General features: G+C 35.8%; 1 protein-coding gene and 1 long non-coding RNA gene across 4 annotated transcripts in view; one reads left to right on the forward strand and one right to left on the reverse strand.

The window, feature by feature from the left end:
- Positions 1-12,684, forward strand: part of LOC149806561 (cell cycle checkpoint protein RAD17-like) — an 80,875-nt gene extending 68,191 nt beyond the window's left edge. Inside the window, exon 18 of the mRNA XM_089954712.1 lies at positions 9,498-12,684. Within this exon, the coding sequence (XP_089810838.1) occupies positions 9,498-9,726 (229 nt within the window). The 3' untranslated portion in view covers positions 9,727-12,684. The remainder of the gene's footprint in view (positions 1-9,497) is intronic.
- The window catches only part of LOC149806560 (uncharacterized), a 152,943-nt gene that overhangs the window by 90,112 nt on the left and 44,735 nt on the right, over positions 1-18,096 (reverse strand). The window contains exons 1-2 of one of the 3 annotated variants that reach the window (XR_016420559.1): positions 13,446-17,640; positions 413-685 (exon numbers count right to left, since the gene is read on the reverse strand). This is a non-coding gene — a long non-coding RNA (uncharacterized LOC149806560). Of the gene's footprint in view, positions 1-412; positions 686-13,445; positions 17,641-18,096 lie in introns of those variants that run through there. The other 2 variants (XR_016420560.1, XR_016420558.1) reach the window with 2 other exon arrangements.

The raw sequence follows: 18,096 nt of genomic DNA on the forward strand, positions 1-18,096 counted from the left end.
CTTGATGAGTATTACAACCGTATCACAAAAATAGTCCATGTGACCAATATATCTTGCTTCAGTAACAGATTAAAGTTTAGGTTTTAAGCTCATTTCTTAAGCTCTGTTCATGCTTGAAATATCAAATAAATTGTATGCTTCTTTTCTAATACCACACCCTTGCAAGTAAAGGTCACTGGTACTGGCTATTATTAAGTTTATGTGTTTCACTCATGGCCAAATAAGTTTTAATTCACCATATATATATATATATATATATATATATATATATATATATATATATATATATATATATAGAGAGAGAGAGAGAGAGAGAGAGACAGAGAGAGACAGAGAGAGAGAATTATAAATATACACCAAACAGAACAGAAAGTGCTATCCCTGGATTCAATAGAAGAATGCTTGATAATAGTAGGCAGAATTAATATTTTAATACAAATAATACTATCATACATGTCAGAGAATTTTTGAATTATACTCTATGGAAATTTGAATCCAGGTCTGCGAGTAAATGGCACCCATTGCCTTGCCTGCACATATGAGCCCATATTCCCTCACGACATACCACACATCAACAAAAGATGATGCTACTCAGTCGGTGTTATGTACACATGTGTGTAGCAGACACACTCACATGATGTCCTAGTAATTAATTTTCATCTATCTACAAAGTCATTCCGGATTCCTATGAAAGAAATCAAGATATATAAATTAATTATAGAGAATTATAAATGTACACCAAACAGAATGGAAAGTGCTATCCCTGGATTCTGTAGAAGAAAGCTTGATAATAGAAGGCAGAATTAATATTTTAATACAAATAATACTATCATACAGGTTAGAGAATTTTTAATTCATACTCCACGGAGATTTGAACACAGGTCTGCAGGTAAACAGCACCCATCACCTTGCCTGCACACATGAGCCCATATTCCCTCACGACTAAGCACACGTCACCAAAAAATTATGTCACTCAGTTGGTGTTAAATGCACTTGTGTATAGCAGACACATTCTCATGATGACCTAGTAATTAATTCTTATCTATCTACACAGTCATTCTGGATTCCTATGAAAGAAATCATTCTTCTGTAGAATCCAGGGATAGCACTTTCCATTCTGTTTGGTGTATATTTATAATTCTCTATAATTAATTCTATATACAGTACATAAGACAGAACTCAGACTGATAATATGATTAATCTGATAATTTTGTATGCAAAACAATTGATTTATAAATTAATAAAGACAGACCAAATTTATCTCAGTTGAAGAAGATTGTTGCTATGAACTTTAGTGTAGAAAAATATAGCATCTTATAAAAACTGTAAGTGGGAAAAGGTTGGCAATTCATATTTTCATATTTGTTTTGTAGAAATGCTAATATTTCCATATATAATGTTATGTCATCTTTAAAATATGTATGGAAACAGTATTTATTTTTTGCTATGCACCATTTTCTGTTTATTTTTAGTGTCTTTCCTTTCATCTTAAAGTGACAAAAATAATTGGTTGAAAAATATACATTTTTGTCTTTTGTTTGAAATATTATACCAAAATGTATTTATTGCATAAATGTATCATCTATCTTATATCAATAAAACCTTTTTAAAAAATATATAGGTATGTTTTACTTGGTGGCTCTTTTATCAAGGCTCCAAAAACTTCCTCTGGCCAGGTTTTAAAAAAAATAGCAGTTTATAAGTTAAGCAAATACAGTGGTTCCTTGACTTACGAGTTTAATTCGTTCCGTGATGGAGCTCGTAACTCAAATTACTCATATGTCAAATCAATTTTTCCCATTGAAATGAATTGAAATGCCATTAATCCGTTCCGGATCCCCAAAAAACACCGCAATTTTTTTATACATGTTTTTAAATAAGAAAAATGTACTTATAAATAACGAATATTGTATAAAAACACAATACAATAGAATGTACTGCAATAAACTGGTTTTATTAAGTATAATGTACAGCATTTACCTTGGAGATCAGACGACTTGAAGATGCTGATGGAGGTGGAGGAGAAAGGCTGAAGTGAATAACTGAATCTTATTCGCTGATTTTGCCCTTTTCGCCATGCTTTCCTCACTTTCATCTGTAGGGGTTTTCGATAAAAACCTGTCCAATGAAGTTTGTTTCATCCTCTGTTTCAGAATCTTTCTGAAATGAGTTAGGCAAGTGTCATTAAATAGCGCTGTGGCATGCCCAGTTGCAACTTTTTCTGGGTGTTTCTTTTGAATAAAGTCTGAACGTTTCTCCCACATTCCCAACATTTCCTCCGCCTCCTCCGCATCACCTATTTCCTGCAAAACCTCCGTGTGCTGCTGCGTCTGTAGCTCCTTTAGCTCCTCCGTTGTCAGTTCCTCGAAGTGCTCCTCGATGAGCTCATTGATGTCACCTTCATTCATGTCAAGGCCCATGGACTTGCCGAGGGATACAATCTCCTCCACCACTGCCGTTTTGGGTTCGAGTCTTTCAAAGTCCGTTTCAGACACAACCTCAGGCCACAGCTTCTTCCACGCAGAGGTCAAGGTCCTCTTTGTAACACCCTGCCAGGCCATATTGATAATTCTGAGGCATATCACGATGTTATAGTGGTCCTTCCAAAACTCTCGAAGGGTGAGGTTTGTGCTCTCCGTCACCTCAAAGCAGCGGCGAAACAGGTGCTTGGTGAAGAGCTTCTTGAAATTAGAAATCACCTGCTTGTCCATGGGCTGCAGGATAGGGGTGGTGTTGGGTGGAAGGTAGAGAACCTTTATAAACTTGAACTCTTCGAGGATGTCTTCTTCAAGGTTAGGTGGGTGAGCAGGTGCATTGTCCAGGATGAGAAGGGCTTGCAGGGGTAGGTTATTTTCCTGGAGATATTTCTTAACGTCAGGACCAAAGACCAAATTCACCCACTCCACAAAGAACTGCCTGGTGACCCACGCCCTCGGGTTTGCCCTCCACATAACCTGCGTTTTTCTTTCAGAATTTTTATGTGACTTAAAGGCTCTGGGGTTTTCCGAATGATAAACAAGCAGCGGCTTAATCTTGCAGTCGCCGCTCGCATTGGCGCACAGTGCGAGGGTTAGCCTATCCTTCATGGGTTTGTGGCCTGGCATCCTCTTCTCCTCTGCCGTTATATAAGTCCTCCTTGGCATCTTCTTCCAGAAGAGTCCTGTCTCGTCACAGTTGAAGACTTGCTGGGGTATGTATCCTTCTACTACTATAATTTCAGCAAATGTTTGAGGTAATCCTCAGCTGCCTTCATATCCGCACTCGCTGTCTCACCATGCCTGGCAATGGAGTGAATGCCGGTCCTCTTTTTAAAATTCTCGAACCAGCCCCAACTGGCTTTAAACTGCTTGCCCGATGCCTCGTCCTTCGAAGTGCCTGGGGTCTGCAGCAGCAAATCAGCGCAAATAGCTCATGCCTTCTCACAGATTATAGCCTCCGTAACAGTATCTCCTGCGAGCGGCTTCTCCGTCAACCACACCATCAGCAGCTTCTCCATATTTTCATGGATAGATGTCTGCTGTTTAGAAATTATTTTAACGCCCTTGGCTGGCATTATAGCCTTTATCGACTCCTTTCGCTTAATGGTGCAGATCGTAGAAGTGCTACGCTCGTACTGCTTCGCCAAGTCGACTACACGCACACCTTGGTCATGTTTTTCGATAATTTCTTTCTTTAATTCAATGCACATCATCCGCTTCTTCTTCTCAGCACTGTCCTTCGCACTCACTTTCTTTGGATCCATGGTGGGAAAAACGAAGTTTTGCAAAATAACTGCAAGCACAAATGCGAGCACAACACTGATGCTTCCACTGCGAGCTAACTGCTTAAAGTGAACGAGTGAGACACGGGATGCTGGGCAGATGTTGCTACGTTCACTGTGGCGTTCGCTGCGCCAACTAGCGGTGGGGTATCTGAAGCTGGCTCGTAATCCGAATTTTAGCTCTCAACTCAAAGCAAAAAATCGGCCAAGAGATGGCTTGTATCTTGAAAAAATCGTTAGTTGGGACACTCGTAAGTCAAGGAACCACTGTACCCTACAAATTCATTGCTATTTCTGTAATTGACATGTTGAAGCTCTCTGACAAAACTCCTGTGTTTAATTAGGAAGCAGAAGTATGGGGAACTACAAATGGTTCGAAGAGGTACACTTACAGTTCATTAAGAAATTACTCATAAAGCTTGGCATTTCCAGGGAGTTGGTGATGTCATTTATTTTCTAACCATTTGAAGATAAAGGTAGTCAGATCAATTTTATTCAGATTTGGAATGCATGTGTGACAATATCATCAAGAGCTATTTATGCATTTGACAGAATATTATCCCATGTTACTATTATTTCTACAAGAAATTAGTATGCTAAATATACAGAACTGCATTAACTAAATTAAAAGTATCATCACAATGATCAGAAATTAAAAACTTGATCAGAAATTAAACTTAAATTGGAATAAAACCATCATATAAATTAGGATATGTCAGTTTTGCTAACTCATAGAAGATGAATGCAATTTTCTCCTCTAGCATGCATTGTATTTGGAACTTAGGAATATGTATGTACATATGTATTATTGGGGAAAACCTTACATGTTGTTTCACTTTAATATATAGCTCTAATGAATGTTTTGTTAGGAAGTTAAGTATTTTTTTATAATGCTTTTCAGATGATGACTAAAATACAAAAGCTCCATTTTTCCTGCATTAATTTGAGGTTCTATTTTATTTTCTCAGTGTTGGAACATTCATTCCAAAACTATAAGTTTTTTATGTACTGAATGTGTCTTCGCCTGCACTGAGAAAACATTATAGTTGGCAAGAATGTGGCGTACAACACAGTCTGTAATGCAGCTGTTGATGGTACTGATAAAACAGATGAATATCTGTTTTTAGCTTACCAGACTGTGAGGCCAAGAACTTATGTTGTGGCCCTTAATACATCATGGGTCATCTATTGTGTGTCATCAGCAATTGCTTTTTACCACTCTTAAGTGCATACTTCTTATCTGATTTCAATCAAGCTTGGAATATGGGGTTATGTAATACAAATCTCAGATGGGTTCAGTAATGAGACAGATCCATGCATATTGATAAGGTGATCATGCATTTGATTGGCTGACCTTGTTACTACTCTGTATCTGATCTGATTTTGATCAAATATAGCATACATACTAATATATCATAAAGATAATTGATGAGATCAGTAATGAATTCAATCATCGTCATCATCATTGGTGGTTCAGTCTCGAGAGACCATGCGAATAGCATCCTTGGGGTGTCATCTGTCTCTGAGGTGTCATCTGTCTCCTGGGTGTTGGCATCTTCTGCTGTGGCTGTGCAGGCCTATGCACGAGTGACAGTCCCTGTTGCAGTTGGTGCAGACATACTCGGAAGTCTGAGTTACTGGGGTTGCTGCCACACTATTCTTTCTCTCATGTTTCTCTGCCACCAACTGACCTCTCATCACATAAGTGACTGCTATGCCCTTGCTTAATGTCAGTCTCCAGGTGCCACGGTCCTCAACCAGCACTTCCCAGCTGTTTGAGCAAAATGTTGCATGCCTTCATGTCCCTCTTGCACACATCCTTGAAACGGAGTGAGGGACGGCCGACTCTTCTGGTACCAGTGGCCAGCTGTCCATATAGGATGTCCAGTGAACTCAATAAATGCATATAAATGGGGTGAGATAGCATCTGACAGGCTGAGCTTGTTACCACATGGATGCCATATTGCAGATCCAGTTTTGACTGTACTTGAAATATGTGCTTATATAATCAAGATTGTGGTTGGGATTTGATAATGGACGATATCCATGTATATTAGTGAGGTAATCTTGCATTTGATTTGCTGACCTATTTACCACTCTGGAGGTCAAATTTCTGATCCACTTTTCATCAGACTTGGAATATATACTCATCCTGATCCTGGAGCGTTTTGTAGTGAGTAACTTTAGATACAAAGTGATGTCCAAATGTTATTGAAGTGTGATGATCTTGCATCTGACTGGCTTGGCTTATTATCACTATAGAAGTCGCATTTTATCTGATTTTGATCAATCATGAATATATGCTTTAATGATCAGGGTCTCACACCAGTTTGATAATGCATGGGATCTACACATATTAGTGAGGTAATCTTGTGTTTGGCTGCACTTGTTACCCCTCCAGAGTTTTTTATTCAGTTTTTATCAGACTTGGTAAATAGATCTAAACCAGCAAGATCATAGATCTGTACAATCATGAGTATAATTAATGAGGTGACTTTGCATTAGATTGACTGAGCTTATCAGCATTTTATTTACTCTTATTTTTGATCAGTAAATGGGTTTGTGTCATTAAGATTAATTATTCTTTCATCTTTAGAAATAATTTTTGATGACCACTCTGGTGGCTTAATTGGTTACATTGGATATGGGAGTGCATGCATTTGAACACTGGCTGAGTCATAAAAAAGAACCTTGATAAGAATGGTACTTTCAGCTGCCTTGCTTGGCACTCAACATTAAAAGGTTAGTTAGGACTGGTCAGCGTGGTGACAGAATAATGTGACAGGGTGGGACATCATGCTACATGTCTGCAGCATGATGCCCTAGTGCTAGACATTACTATAAACTGTAACACTGGAGACATCATAGCAATATGATTCAGAATGTTAAAACTATGTTAAAAATCCAAAAACACATTACACAGAAATAATTTTAGTTATATAGGTAAAACCAACATGCAGCAGAGTTTGGGAGATAATAGTTTACTCAGGTTGTAATCTGATAATGCTACATAAGTGCTTAGTGAAATGGTTCACTTTTAAGTTACATAAGCCAGATGAGTGATTTCAAGTCCATGTGGGTCTCTTATTAAACTATATTTTTTACTTAAAAAGTTCATTTTTCAAACAGCATTCAAAGAACATTTTATTTAGTAGATAAACTGCTTCAATTCCATTAATCCCCACATTGATGCATAATCTACATATTGTACCTGACTAAGAGACTCGTGTTGAAAATGATGCTAGTTCATTGAGAATAATAATTTAATTTCTTTAATTTACAAAGTACAAAATAGACATTGATTACATTTTCAATTTTTCTTTGTTAATCTTAAAAGTATTGAATTATTAACAATAAAGTAATTTGAAAGGTGTTTTTCTTGGTACCAAATGACATAACCTAGGTTTTATACATGTTTGATATGTGTAAGTCCTAACCATTATTTAGAAAAGTTATACACATGTGCTTTATATTGGATCAGTTTGTGAAAGTAAACACTCTGGAGAGATGTACATGATATTAGATGCAATAGTGATCTTATTTGGCAACAGATAAAGCTTGGATGATCTGTTGCTTGAGTTACGGTACAGTTATTTACATAGGTAAATGCTTGTAGTGAGAATTAAGCTGATTGATGAATGAGCCTTAGGTCTTACCTGACACTTACTCATTACTCATGCTATTAAGAAGAATTTATTTACTTATTTCAGAATTACCAGGGGCAGATAAAACAGATCTCCCAGTTTTCTGAACATGATATTTTAGCATTTCAGTTATAAAGATATGGTTGTTTCCAATAAATTAAAGTTTTAAAACAAAAGTTATTCAGAAATGGTAATTTATAAAACTTTAACACAAAGTAGTATTTTTGCTACGGATGTTATCATTTGATATTAAAGTACAGAAATTATTCTTGTCACATATGCAGATGCAAATATCTGCCATTATCTCAGACAAAATGATGTTGACCATCAGTCCTCAAAATGCTCATCATCAGTCCTTAAAATACTGATCATCAGTCTCAAAATGCTCATCATCAGTCCTCAAAATGTTCACCATCAGTCCTCAAAATGCTCATCATCTGTCCTCAAAATGCTCATCATCAGTCCTCAAAATGCTGACCTTCAGTCGGTATGCGAGAAAGCTTGCCAGTAGCTTCTTGTGGGTCAGTGGTTCTTTCCAGGGTTTTTCCAGGTTCTTCCTCCACCATTAATACTGGCCGCCATGTATAGCCTATCGTGTGCTAAAAAATGGCGTTAAACCCTACAACAACAACAACTGACTTTCAGTCCTCAAAATGCTGATCATCAGTCCTCAAAATGCTCATCAGTCCTCAAAATGCTGACCAATAGTCCTCAAAATGCTCATCATCAGTCCTCAAAATGCTGACCATCAGTCCTCAAAACGCTCATCATCAGTCCTCAAAATGCAGAATATTTGAGGGAAAAGAAAACAAACAGTAGAGAATTGTACCCGAAAAATGTTACAATTAACTCCTCCATCTGAAAAACTGGTAATCCAATTTTGTATATTTAGTCTAAAACAAAACACTGGAAGTAAACAAGCTTACAGATCTGTGTTTGTAAGTTCATGCTTTACAATAACCAGTTTTGCATTATTTAGAAAATAGACGACAGGAATTAAGTGTAGGTTGTTTTTCTTGAATTGTATGGGGACATTTATGTTGGGTCCAGACAAGTGGGAAGCAAGAAATGGCAGTCACATTTCTGGCACTGGCAGAACCAGAGGCATCAACAGTTGGTTCAGGTGCTGGATAAAGTTTATCATTTGCATCCCCATTATCAGTTCTCATTATACATGGCATGAATCCTTATGAAACTAAGAAAATTTATTTTGCATCATATTACCATAGGGTCATGGTCTAAGTCACTGAAAACATTTGTCATGGTTTTGGTTAAACTTTTTGCATTAGCTTATGTTTTCTAAAGCCTTAATAGATTCTTGTCATACATGGGATTAATAATTATGAAACTTGGACAATTCATTCTTTGACATGATTGCTCACCTGTATGACCTTGGAGTCAAGGTCACAGTGCTTGTATCTTTGACATTTGGGATGAAGATCACACTTACAGAATGCGAGGGATTTGGTGGGTGTCTTTTTGTGTGAATGATTGGATGTTTAATTTAGCTTTAAAAAAAATTCAGCCTTATCACTATTATGTCTGCAATGTGCCAGTTTATAGTGATGCCTATCACTGGGGCATCATGCTACAGACATGTAAAGCAACTTTTAGCACCATTGTTATAATTCTTTGATATGACTTGGTCAGGGTTTGAACCTGTGATCTCCCATATCCGAGGCTGATGCTCTAACCACTTGGGCAGCCTAAGAATTTGATTACAATCTTTTCATTTGCTTATTTTTCCTAAATCCCTTAATGAGTTTTCTTCAAGAATATTTCATTCTGTGTCATGCTTGCTCAACCCATTGATTTTTGAGCCAAGGTCACACATTTTACAGCAATTCTTGGACTGTGAACTTGACATGCAAGCCCTGACAGTGTTTCAGAAATTAAAACTTCACATTATAGCAGATAAAATTTTTGCTGATATAAATTTGTTGCCACATAACTTTTAGATCTGTGCTATTTCAGATATACAGTCTTGACTAATGTTGGAGACTCTAAAATGCTTGAGATATAACAGACATGGTCTTCCAACCCATTTCTGTAGGCATATTTCTCATGATTTTGAAACTTTTATTTAATTTCAGTTCAGAAAGGCTGAATGAACAAGACGTTGATATAATGGAAACAGAGGATCATGAAGATTATGGCATGAGAAAGAACAGTTCTGATGGGTCATTTCCACGCACAGGAGTGGAGATGACATCATTAGGCTTGCCAGCAGATGCTGATGATGACATTCCCAGCAGCCAACCAGATGTCAAAAATATTCCTCCAGATGATGATGATGTTGTCATTGAGGATTATGATGATTAAAGTCAGTCATTTGATTTCACAGTCAAGAAATTTGATTGGTTACAGAAGGAGATTATCAAATTATATTTGCCAGTTGGATTTCATTGGCCAAGGAAATTTAGGCTTGAGCCCATTGGCATTGCAAACCTGAAGTAAAGGATAAGAATTGTTAAAAATAGAGAAAATGTACATTGCTGGTAGAGAATGACAGCATGTATAGCATTTTTTTAAAACTAGGTGCACATTCTGACAATTTAAATGAATGACTATGAGATAAATTCATCATTGAACTTTAATTTGAAACATGTGCATGGGAGATTGAAACTTTAGAGTTGACAATAGAAATGAAGCAGTAGACATATGTAAGTGTTGCTTTTTTGTGAAAAAGTGAAACCTAAAGTTTTTTACTTGGAACATTTCTTAGGTTGTGTTTTTATAATACTACATAAACATGCTTAGTGAAATGGTGAACTGTTAAGTTATGTAAGCCAGGTGAACACTATCAGGCCCACATGGATCTCTTGTCATATACCATATTTTCATGGATGTAGCAGTATACAATTTGGCATTGTCCATCTGTCTGTTTCGTTAGCCTTTGCTTGTTTGGTGCATAACTCTGCAAACCATGGAGTGATTTGGATAAAAATTTACCCAGATATGAGGTGTCTAAGTGGTCTGAGGCTCCCACCTTTACTGGTCAATGAGATCTCACCTCTGTCCATGTGGGTTCGAGTCTCAGGATCAGCCAACATTGATATGCAATAAAACTCTCTAGTATATTCCTATGGGTCATTGGTTCTTACTGTAGTTTTCACGTTGTTCTTTTTTCACCAGATATACTGACTTCCATGTTTAACCTATCATGTGGTGAATCCTAGCAATAAAAACCCACAGCACCTAGATAGTTTTCATTGCTAGATGGTAGCATTCTAAAGTCAGGTCCCCAGTACAAAGATAAAGATTGCAGCTAGATCAATGTAACATTGTTGCCTGTTTTTATGTCTAGCCCAAGATTTTTGAACTGATCAAAATATTTTGATAAGACCTTTTTCTTCCATCTGCTTTTCGAGGAGATGAAATTAGCACTAATTATAATCTAGGGTTAATGCTGCATGATTTCTAATATGTTTCATCAACATGAAAGAAAGAACATAGACCTGAACAAAAAAGTTTCTGACCTTGTCGATTTTGCTTTGTCCTGAGTACTTCGTAGTCATCCAGGCAAAATTTGTGAAATTCAAGTCATATTGATCAACCAAACTATTGACAGCTTTATGACAATGGATTCATTGTTGTCACAATTGCCTCTCGCTTCATTGCAAAGAACAGGAAGCCACTAATAGGAAATATGATTCATTTTTAAACTTTTGACTTCATTAAGCCCTTCTTTCCAAGGGCATCTTCAGCCTCCCCTCCCCCCAAGCACTGAAGTGGTACCTGAAAGTTGCTGAACCTATCAGAAAAAGTATTTTTTTTCTTCTTAAAAGTAAGAAAAGAAATAAAACGCATAAAAAGTTTATTCTGGGATCGCGTAGGTCTTCGCCAATGTTGCATTGTTTTTCCTTATTGGCTGCAAAACATACCATGTGGCTTTTTATTTATTGGCAACATTGTTGGCTGTTTAAACTTTTATATACAACCATTGGTTTGGAGTGCAGAAGTTCAGAGGCCCCATGAAAGGAAGCCGCAAACTGGATTTAAAATGCACTGAAATTTATATATTGTTACATAAACAAATTTTTTGTCCATACTGACAAACCATCGAAACAGTGCATTGTTATATCATAATCTGCTTATCTTGACATCTAGCATGAGTTCTGTATGTTGTGAATTATCTGCTTTTTTGTTGTTGACATTTCTGGTAATGGAGATCAACCGGATGAATCATTGTCTTGTAATCTATCTTTCATCGGATTTTTGGCCGCTCGCTAGTAATTAATATATTTACAAAGACTGAATTTGTATGTGGATGGGAAATTAAATTTCCTCTTCTTTTCACTCAGAACTAAATCCTTCAGAACACTCACATTTTCTGTAATAATCCTTGTCATCAGAACACCTGCAACTCTATCATCCGTTGACCCTTTGTTAAATTTCAGACGCATGCATGGAAGGCAGCATCATGCTGCTACCACAAATGTAAAACAAAAATACGTCTTACTTATTGGTTTATTCAGTAAGCATGGAGGGACAGTAATTAGAATAGTCTAAATGACAGCCAATTCCTTTTTAAAAATGTACCCAGATAAAATAGTTTGCTGAAATTTCAAAGGAAAGAGATTACCTTTGAAGCACCGACTGTTATGAAAACGTACTCAGCAAATGGAAAAAATACCAGCCTCAATCATGCAATAGACTTATTTGATGTTGCCGCCACAATAAGAAATGGGCATTCATTTGGTTCTCCAAAGCTGTCCTTTAGCGGTGACTTCAATAGCGCATGCGCCCTTCGTCAAAGAAAGCTGACTACAATTTTTCAATAACAGCAAAGAACTTTTCTTCAAAGGAAGTCAGTACCAAACTTAAATAAAAGTGATGGAATCTGATGGATTTTTGCATTTTCCACGTGACTGGAACACGTTAACTGTGCTGTGAATGTTTCCTATTTGTAGGGAAAAAGTTTATGCTTGCGAACGCTAACAACAGCGGCTTAAAACGCAAACTAACTTTACTGACTTGGAACGTACTTTAAAGTAGATGTGTTTTGTTATTCGTTACGTGATTGTGCTATGTTTTTCCACAAAATTCAGACCAGTATGACCTGTTACAAAATTAATGAATATTTTAAAGCTCTGTGTGTGTGCATATTTTCGATGGAATCACTTGTATTGTGGATTCAGTGTATATGATGAGGTTCGCAGGTGAGTACACGGTGTTGATACTCTATTCATGCTATACATTAGACATTTATATATAAACAGGATTCACATATATGTACCAATTCTTGGTTCTCTAAATTAAGTAAACTATTATATTATGTCTTCTCTGTTATCACTACAGGTGTATATCTCATTTAATATGCATCAATTTAAGATGGTAACTGTGCCGACGAAGCACATATTTTACCCCCTGCATTTATTACCCACACACACCCACAGTTTTTGGGGGGTACATTTTCTTCAGCTAACTGACTTGGTTGCATATAACATGGATCGGTATATAACGTGGTCGGGTTTTATGGCTCCCAACTACCATCTTATAGCGGGGTCACACTGTAACTATTCCAGCCTTTTCATCTCAGATTTGTTGAGTTGTCTCCTAACCCAAGACCACACAAATTTCTGAAATATATCAGCTCATGAGGTTAGGGCATTCACCACCAGTGTAGCATCTGAGTGAAACTTCACGAATTTCAAGCTATGGTACCTGTCAAAGTCTAATAAATTCACTAGCTTCTGTTTGTGAGACCTTTTTCATCCCAAATAGCAGGACCTATATCAGCAGTGCAATAATACCTTCTCAGGTAACACAGCAGCTGTGTAATGACTTGGGTTAATCAGCTTCACTGGATTTGCCAGAGCACATTTTTTCTCAAGATGCATCCATTCATTGGTCTGTACTAACCCTAACCCATATCTCATGTGAGATTTGAAGCTTCTTCACATATTTTAGGAGGCAAGGGTTAGGGGATATAACCCCCTCAACCTCTCACCTCTGCTCCTAACATTTTATGATCACATAATTTATTTGAAGTAGAAATCAAGTAACGGAGTAGCAAATATTTCATCGATAATACTCACCGATCATAATACAAAGAGCATGCATTTCCACTTAAGTAGTAACATACAGATGACTATATTTGTGTCCAGTCCCTCTCGAAGGTGAGAACTCTCATCTGCCTTCCATCTCTGCAAGCAGACACATTTTAGCATTTTTATTTTTAAAAGCCACAATACATGGTTGGCACATATTTTTTGCATGGGAGGTCTGAGTTTTCCAGGTAGTGAATGTTCTCTGAAAATATTATGATAGGGTCTGTATTATCAACATATTATGATAGGGTCAGTATTATCAACATATTATGACAGGGTCTGTATTATCAAAATATTATGATAGGGTCTATATTATCAACATATGATAGGGTCTGTATTATCAACATATTTTGATAGGGTCTGTATTATCAGCATATTATGATAGGGTCTGTATTATCAAGATATTATGATAGGGTCAGTATTATCAACATATTATGATATGTATTATCAACATAGTATGATAGGGTCAGTATTATCAAAATATTATGACAGGGTCTATATTATCAACGTATTATGATAGGGTCTGTATTATCAACATATTATGATAGGGTCAGTATTATCAAAATATTATGATAGGGTCTGTATTATCAAAATATTATGATAGGTTCTGTGTTATCAAGATGCATATTTTTTTCTCCACATATTGCTTTCATCTGTACTCAGTGCAACTTTTTGTGTAACTACACAATTCATTATTATTTGAATTTGTTTGAACTTGTCTTGCTGAAGGCCATGTGGAGTGGCTTTGTATCCATCTGTCTGTCTTTGATCTATACATCAGTATTAGCTATATTCGAGTTCTCTCCCAAACTGCTCATCCAGTTTCTATTAAACTTAATAGTAGTATTTCTTAAGATATGCTCCACTAATTTACTTATGTTCATAGTTTTAGTGTGACTTCCAAAGCTACCATTCAAAATATTTTTCCCCAACTTTTTCTCAAATACCGTCTAGCTAATTGTCATATAAAAGTATTGAAAACATTTAATTGGGTTCTTCTCAAAATCTGTTCGATCCTTCCATTTTGGGACTTTTGTTGATTCACTTCAACTGCCTTGAAGAAAGATAAGTATTCAAGTTATTTCTTCAATGACAGCAAGAACTGATGAAAGCTGTTCCATTAGAACATACATGGGACCGAGGGAAGGTGCTTTTAAAGTAGGGTACTCACCCATAGATACATTTTAGAATTTTCTTATCATTTTAATATGAACTCGGTAAAATCAAAGTACTCTGGCATATATATTTTTAAAAACTGCCTTCTTCAAGTATCATGTATGTTTAAAAGAAATAGCCCTGACATTCACTGTGTTTTTTATGCTTCACACTGAACAGGCTTTCAGTAGTTATCTGATGCAGATTTTCCAAACTATAGAAAAATAAAAATGAAAATTTAAACAGATTCCATAAAAATCTGGTTCAGGGATCTGAAGATCATTTCATTTGTACCTATTTTGCATGTTGGAATACCAAGGAATCTGTTAGAAATACGCTGAAATCTGATAATACACATGGACTAGAATGTTCAAATTTTATTTATTCCCATGATCATATGATTCATCAGCCAACTTGACTCCTTCACATATTTTCAGCTTTTTCGTCCCAGGTGGAGACAAGGACCTGAGGGATATGTTGTTTTTCTGCACTGGCTTGAAGTTTTTGTGTGCAGTCTCTGAGTCTGGAAATTTTTCTTTGACCAGATTATTAAAATGATCATCTGTTAGGAATGGTGAATTGTGCTCTGCCAGAAAATTTGCAAACAAGCTCTCAGCACGAGTTTTATTATCCACTTTTGACCCAGTCTTAAATAAGGCCTTCAGACTTGGTGTGTTTATTACAGATGAATAGTTGCTGGATTTGTAACATTTTTAGTTAGTACTTTCTTAAAATTGTCACACTTTTGGCTTTTTTATATAAATTTAACCAAAAATATAATAGCTGTCCTTAAATCTTCCCCTTAAAACATCTTGAACAATACAATGCCAGTTAAACAGGACAGCTGTTGAATGCAGCCACAGATGTAGGAGATACGTGATTTTCAAACACTTAATGAAAATCCTTATATATTCAGCATGATGCTACAAGTGTTTTGTAAAGTTATGTGAGTCAGGTAAGACAGGACTTCTTGCATATCACAGCATAAAGTTTAAGCCTGTAGTAATACTATCCCAAATGGAAAGATATGTAACATTTTAACACAAAGCTTCACTCTTCTAGACAACGCTGATGCTGGCAGAAAAGTGATTTCATGATCTCACCATACTCACACAGACAAGTCCAGTATAATCCTAAATAATGTTTACCAGCAGATGCTAAGGGATTTTGGGGTGGGGTGTTAACAGTGAAATATACCACTGATCCAGAAGAAATCTTGCTGGAACAATGATAATGGGGATATATTTTAGTATATTGAGATTGGGTAGAACAGAGAATGAAATATATTGAGGAAATGTGTTCCTTTGTAGAAAATTTTAATTTAAATTTCAATTAAATTTATAACCATTGTTCGATAAATACTTAAGATTTCTTAAACTATACTAGGTTCTTCAATGTTGAAGGACTGATTAGCCTCACTTTAAAACAGTTTAAAAAATAATGTAAAATAACTAGACTACTGATATTTTAAATGATTTTAAAATTAATGAAATCTGGAAAGAACCAATGCCCTCTTGAGTATGGCCTTAACTAATCAAAAGCAAACTGACATTTGTCAGACCAGTCAAACTTGGTCTTCTTACTTAACAAATTGGTCAGGGATTCAGCAGTTATGGAAAAATTATAGCAAAATTTCCGATAATATCCAGCCACACCCAAAAATAGCATCCATTATTACTGATAGACACAGGGAATCAGAAATAGCCTTGACCTTAACTTCTGTAGGTTTTATTTGACCATATCCCACAACATATCCTAAAAAAAGGTAACGCATGCGCAATAATATTCACTTTTATTTAAATTGATTATCAAATTTGCATCACAGAGCTGATTGAAGAACTTAAGGATGGCTCCCAAATGGTCTTTCCAGGTGTCATTGTAGATTATGATGTCATTGATGTAAGCATCACATTTATATTTCTATTTGTCAACTATTATAACTCTGTGGCCTTAAATTAAGTAACAGTAAAGAGTGAAAATCAACAAGTTTTGTCAAATTCAACAACTAATTTATTTCCTTAAAATGTGAAGTGAAAATTTAAAAAGAACTTTAAGTATTGTGAATTAATCCCAAATAAACCAAAAAGTTCTATCACCAGTCATAATGAATATAATTCTAATTAAATTCCATTGATGTTCGAAATAAGATCCAGTGCTGAAGGCATTAATATGCCTATAGTCTTGAATGTACTAATGTACCAGTAGCCTGAAGAGTGATGATGTACTAACAGTCTTCTAATTAATCACAATAATATAATCCAAAATTTCTGTCTGAATTCACTGTAATTCCAAGTTAATGTTTCTCTCCAAGAATATTATTAAAGAACACATTGTATTTCCAAAATTAATTTGCATAATTTCACTCAAATCAAAATACCGAACACAAAAATACAAATGATGCTGCATCGAGTTCTTAGTAATTTCAATATAAACAAATTGCAAAACCTCTACTTGACTGAGGTAACAATTTGCATTTTCTGAAAATTCTATGATTTGATGGAATTTTATATTCAAGATCACTCCCAAGTTGTAAACATCAGATAGACGGGGTATTTTTATTGGGGAATTCCAGTAACCATAATCCAGACCCAAATACACTCATTGAGTAAATATTAGCTATGTATTATTCGTTTACCAAAATTAAAACGTCACCAATGTCTCTAGTCAGGAACATGGTGAACTTGAATTATTACAAGGTAAGTCAAAAATACAATTATACATAACATATAATGATGGAAAAAAACTAACATTCAATACAAATTAATTATATTTAACACAACCTACTCTATTAACATGTTCATGTGGCAAATTTGATTCTGTTTTCTCCTCCCAGGACTATTCATAATGTAATTTAAGTCACTCACTTTGATTTCAATAGCATAAGGACCAACATACTTGGCCTGAAGAGGATTTTCAAGAATGGGTAATAGAACCAAAACTTTATCACCTGGCTGAAAACTCCTATATGTTTGTCATACCCCAGTTTCATTTTTGACTGAAGAGACAGAAGATTAGTTCTTGCTATACCATAAGCCTCTGACAATCTGTATTTAAAATCAGACATAGTCAAAATCTTCACTTGAAAGAAGTTGCTGATATAATATCTTCAGTGGTCAATAGACTAATTTAGAAATACTATACCCCTAAAGACTCTTGAACTGATGGCAAACAATAACAAGTGAACACTCTTGTCCCAATCTTCACGTGTTTCAATGCAATATGACCTAGTCATACTCTTTAAAATCTGATTAAATCTTTCCAAATCTGCTTGTTGCTCATAGTTATTGGCAGAAAATTTAAGCTTCTCGTATGCCCAATTCGTGCATGACTTGCTGGAAAATTCCAGACATAAGATTTTACCCTTGATCAGATTTGACAGATGTAAGTGTGAAAAACTTTACCAAAGCTTTAACTGTTGTCTTGGTTTTTATATTCCTCAAAGGAGTTGCTTCTGGAAATCATGTGGACACACATAATTCTCAAC

This window comes from Sinohyriopsis cumingii, chromosome 1 (genome assembly GCF_028554795.1).
Source record: "Sinohyriopsis cumingii isolate HCF-2022 chromosome 1, ASM2855479v2, whole genome shotgun sequence".
Taxonomy (NCBI): Eukaryota; Metazoa; Mollusca; class Bivalvia; order Unionida; family Unionidae; genus Sinohyriopsis; species Sinohyriopsis cumingii.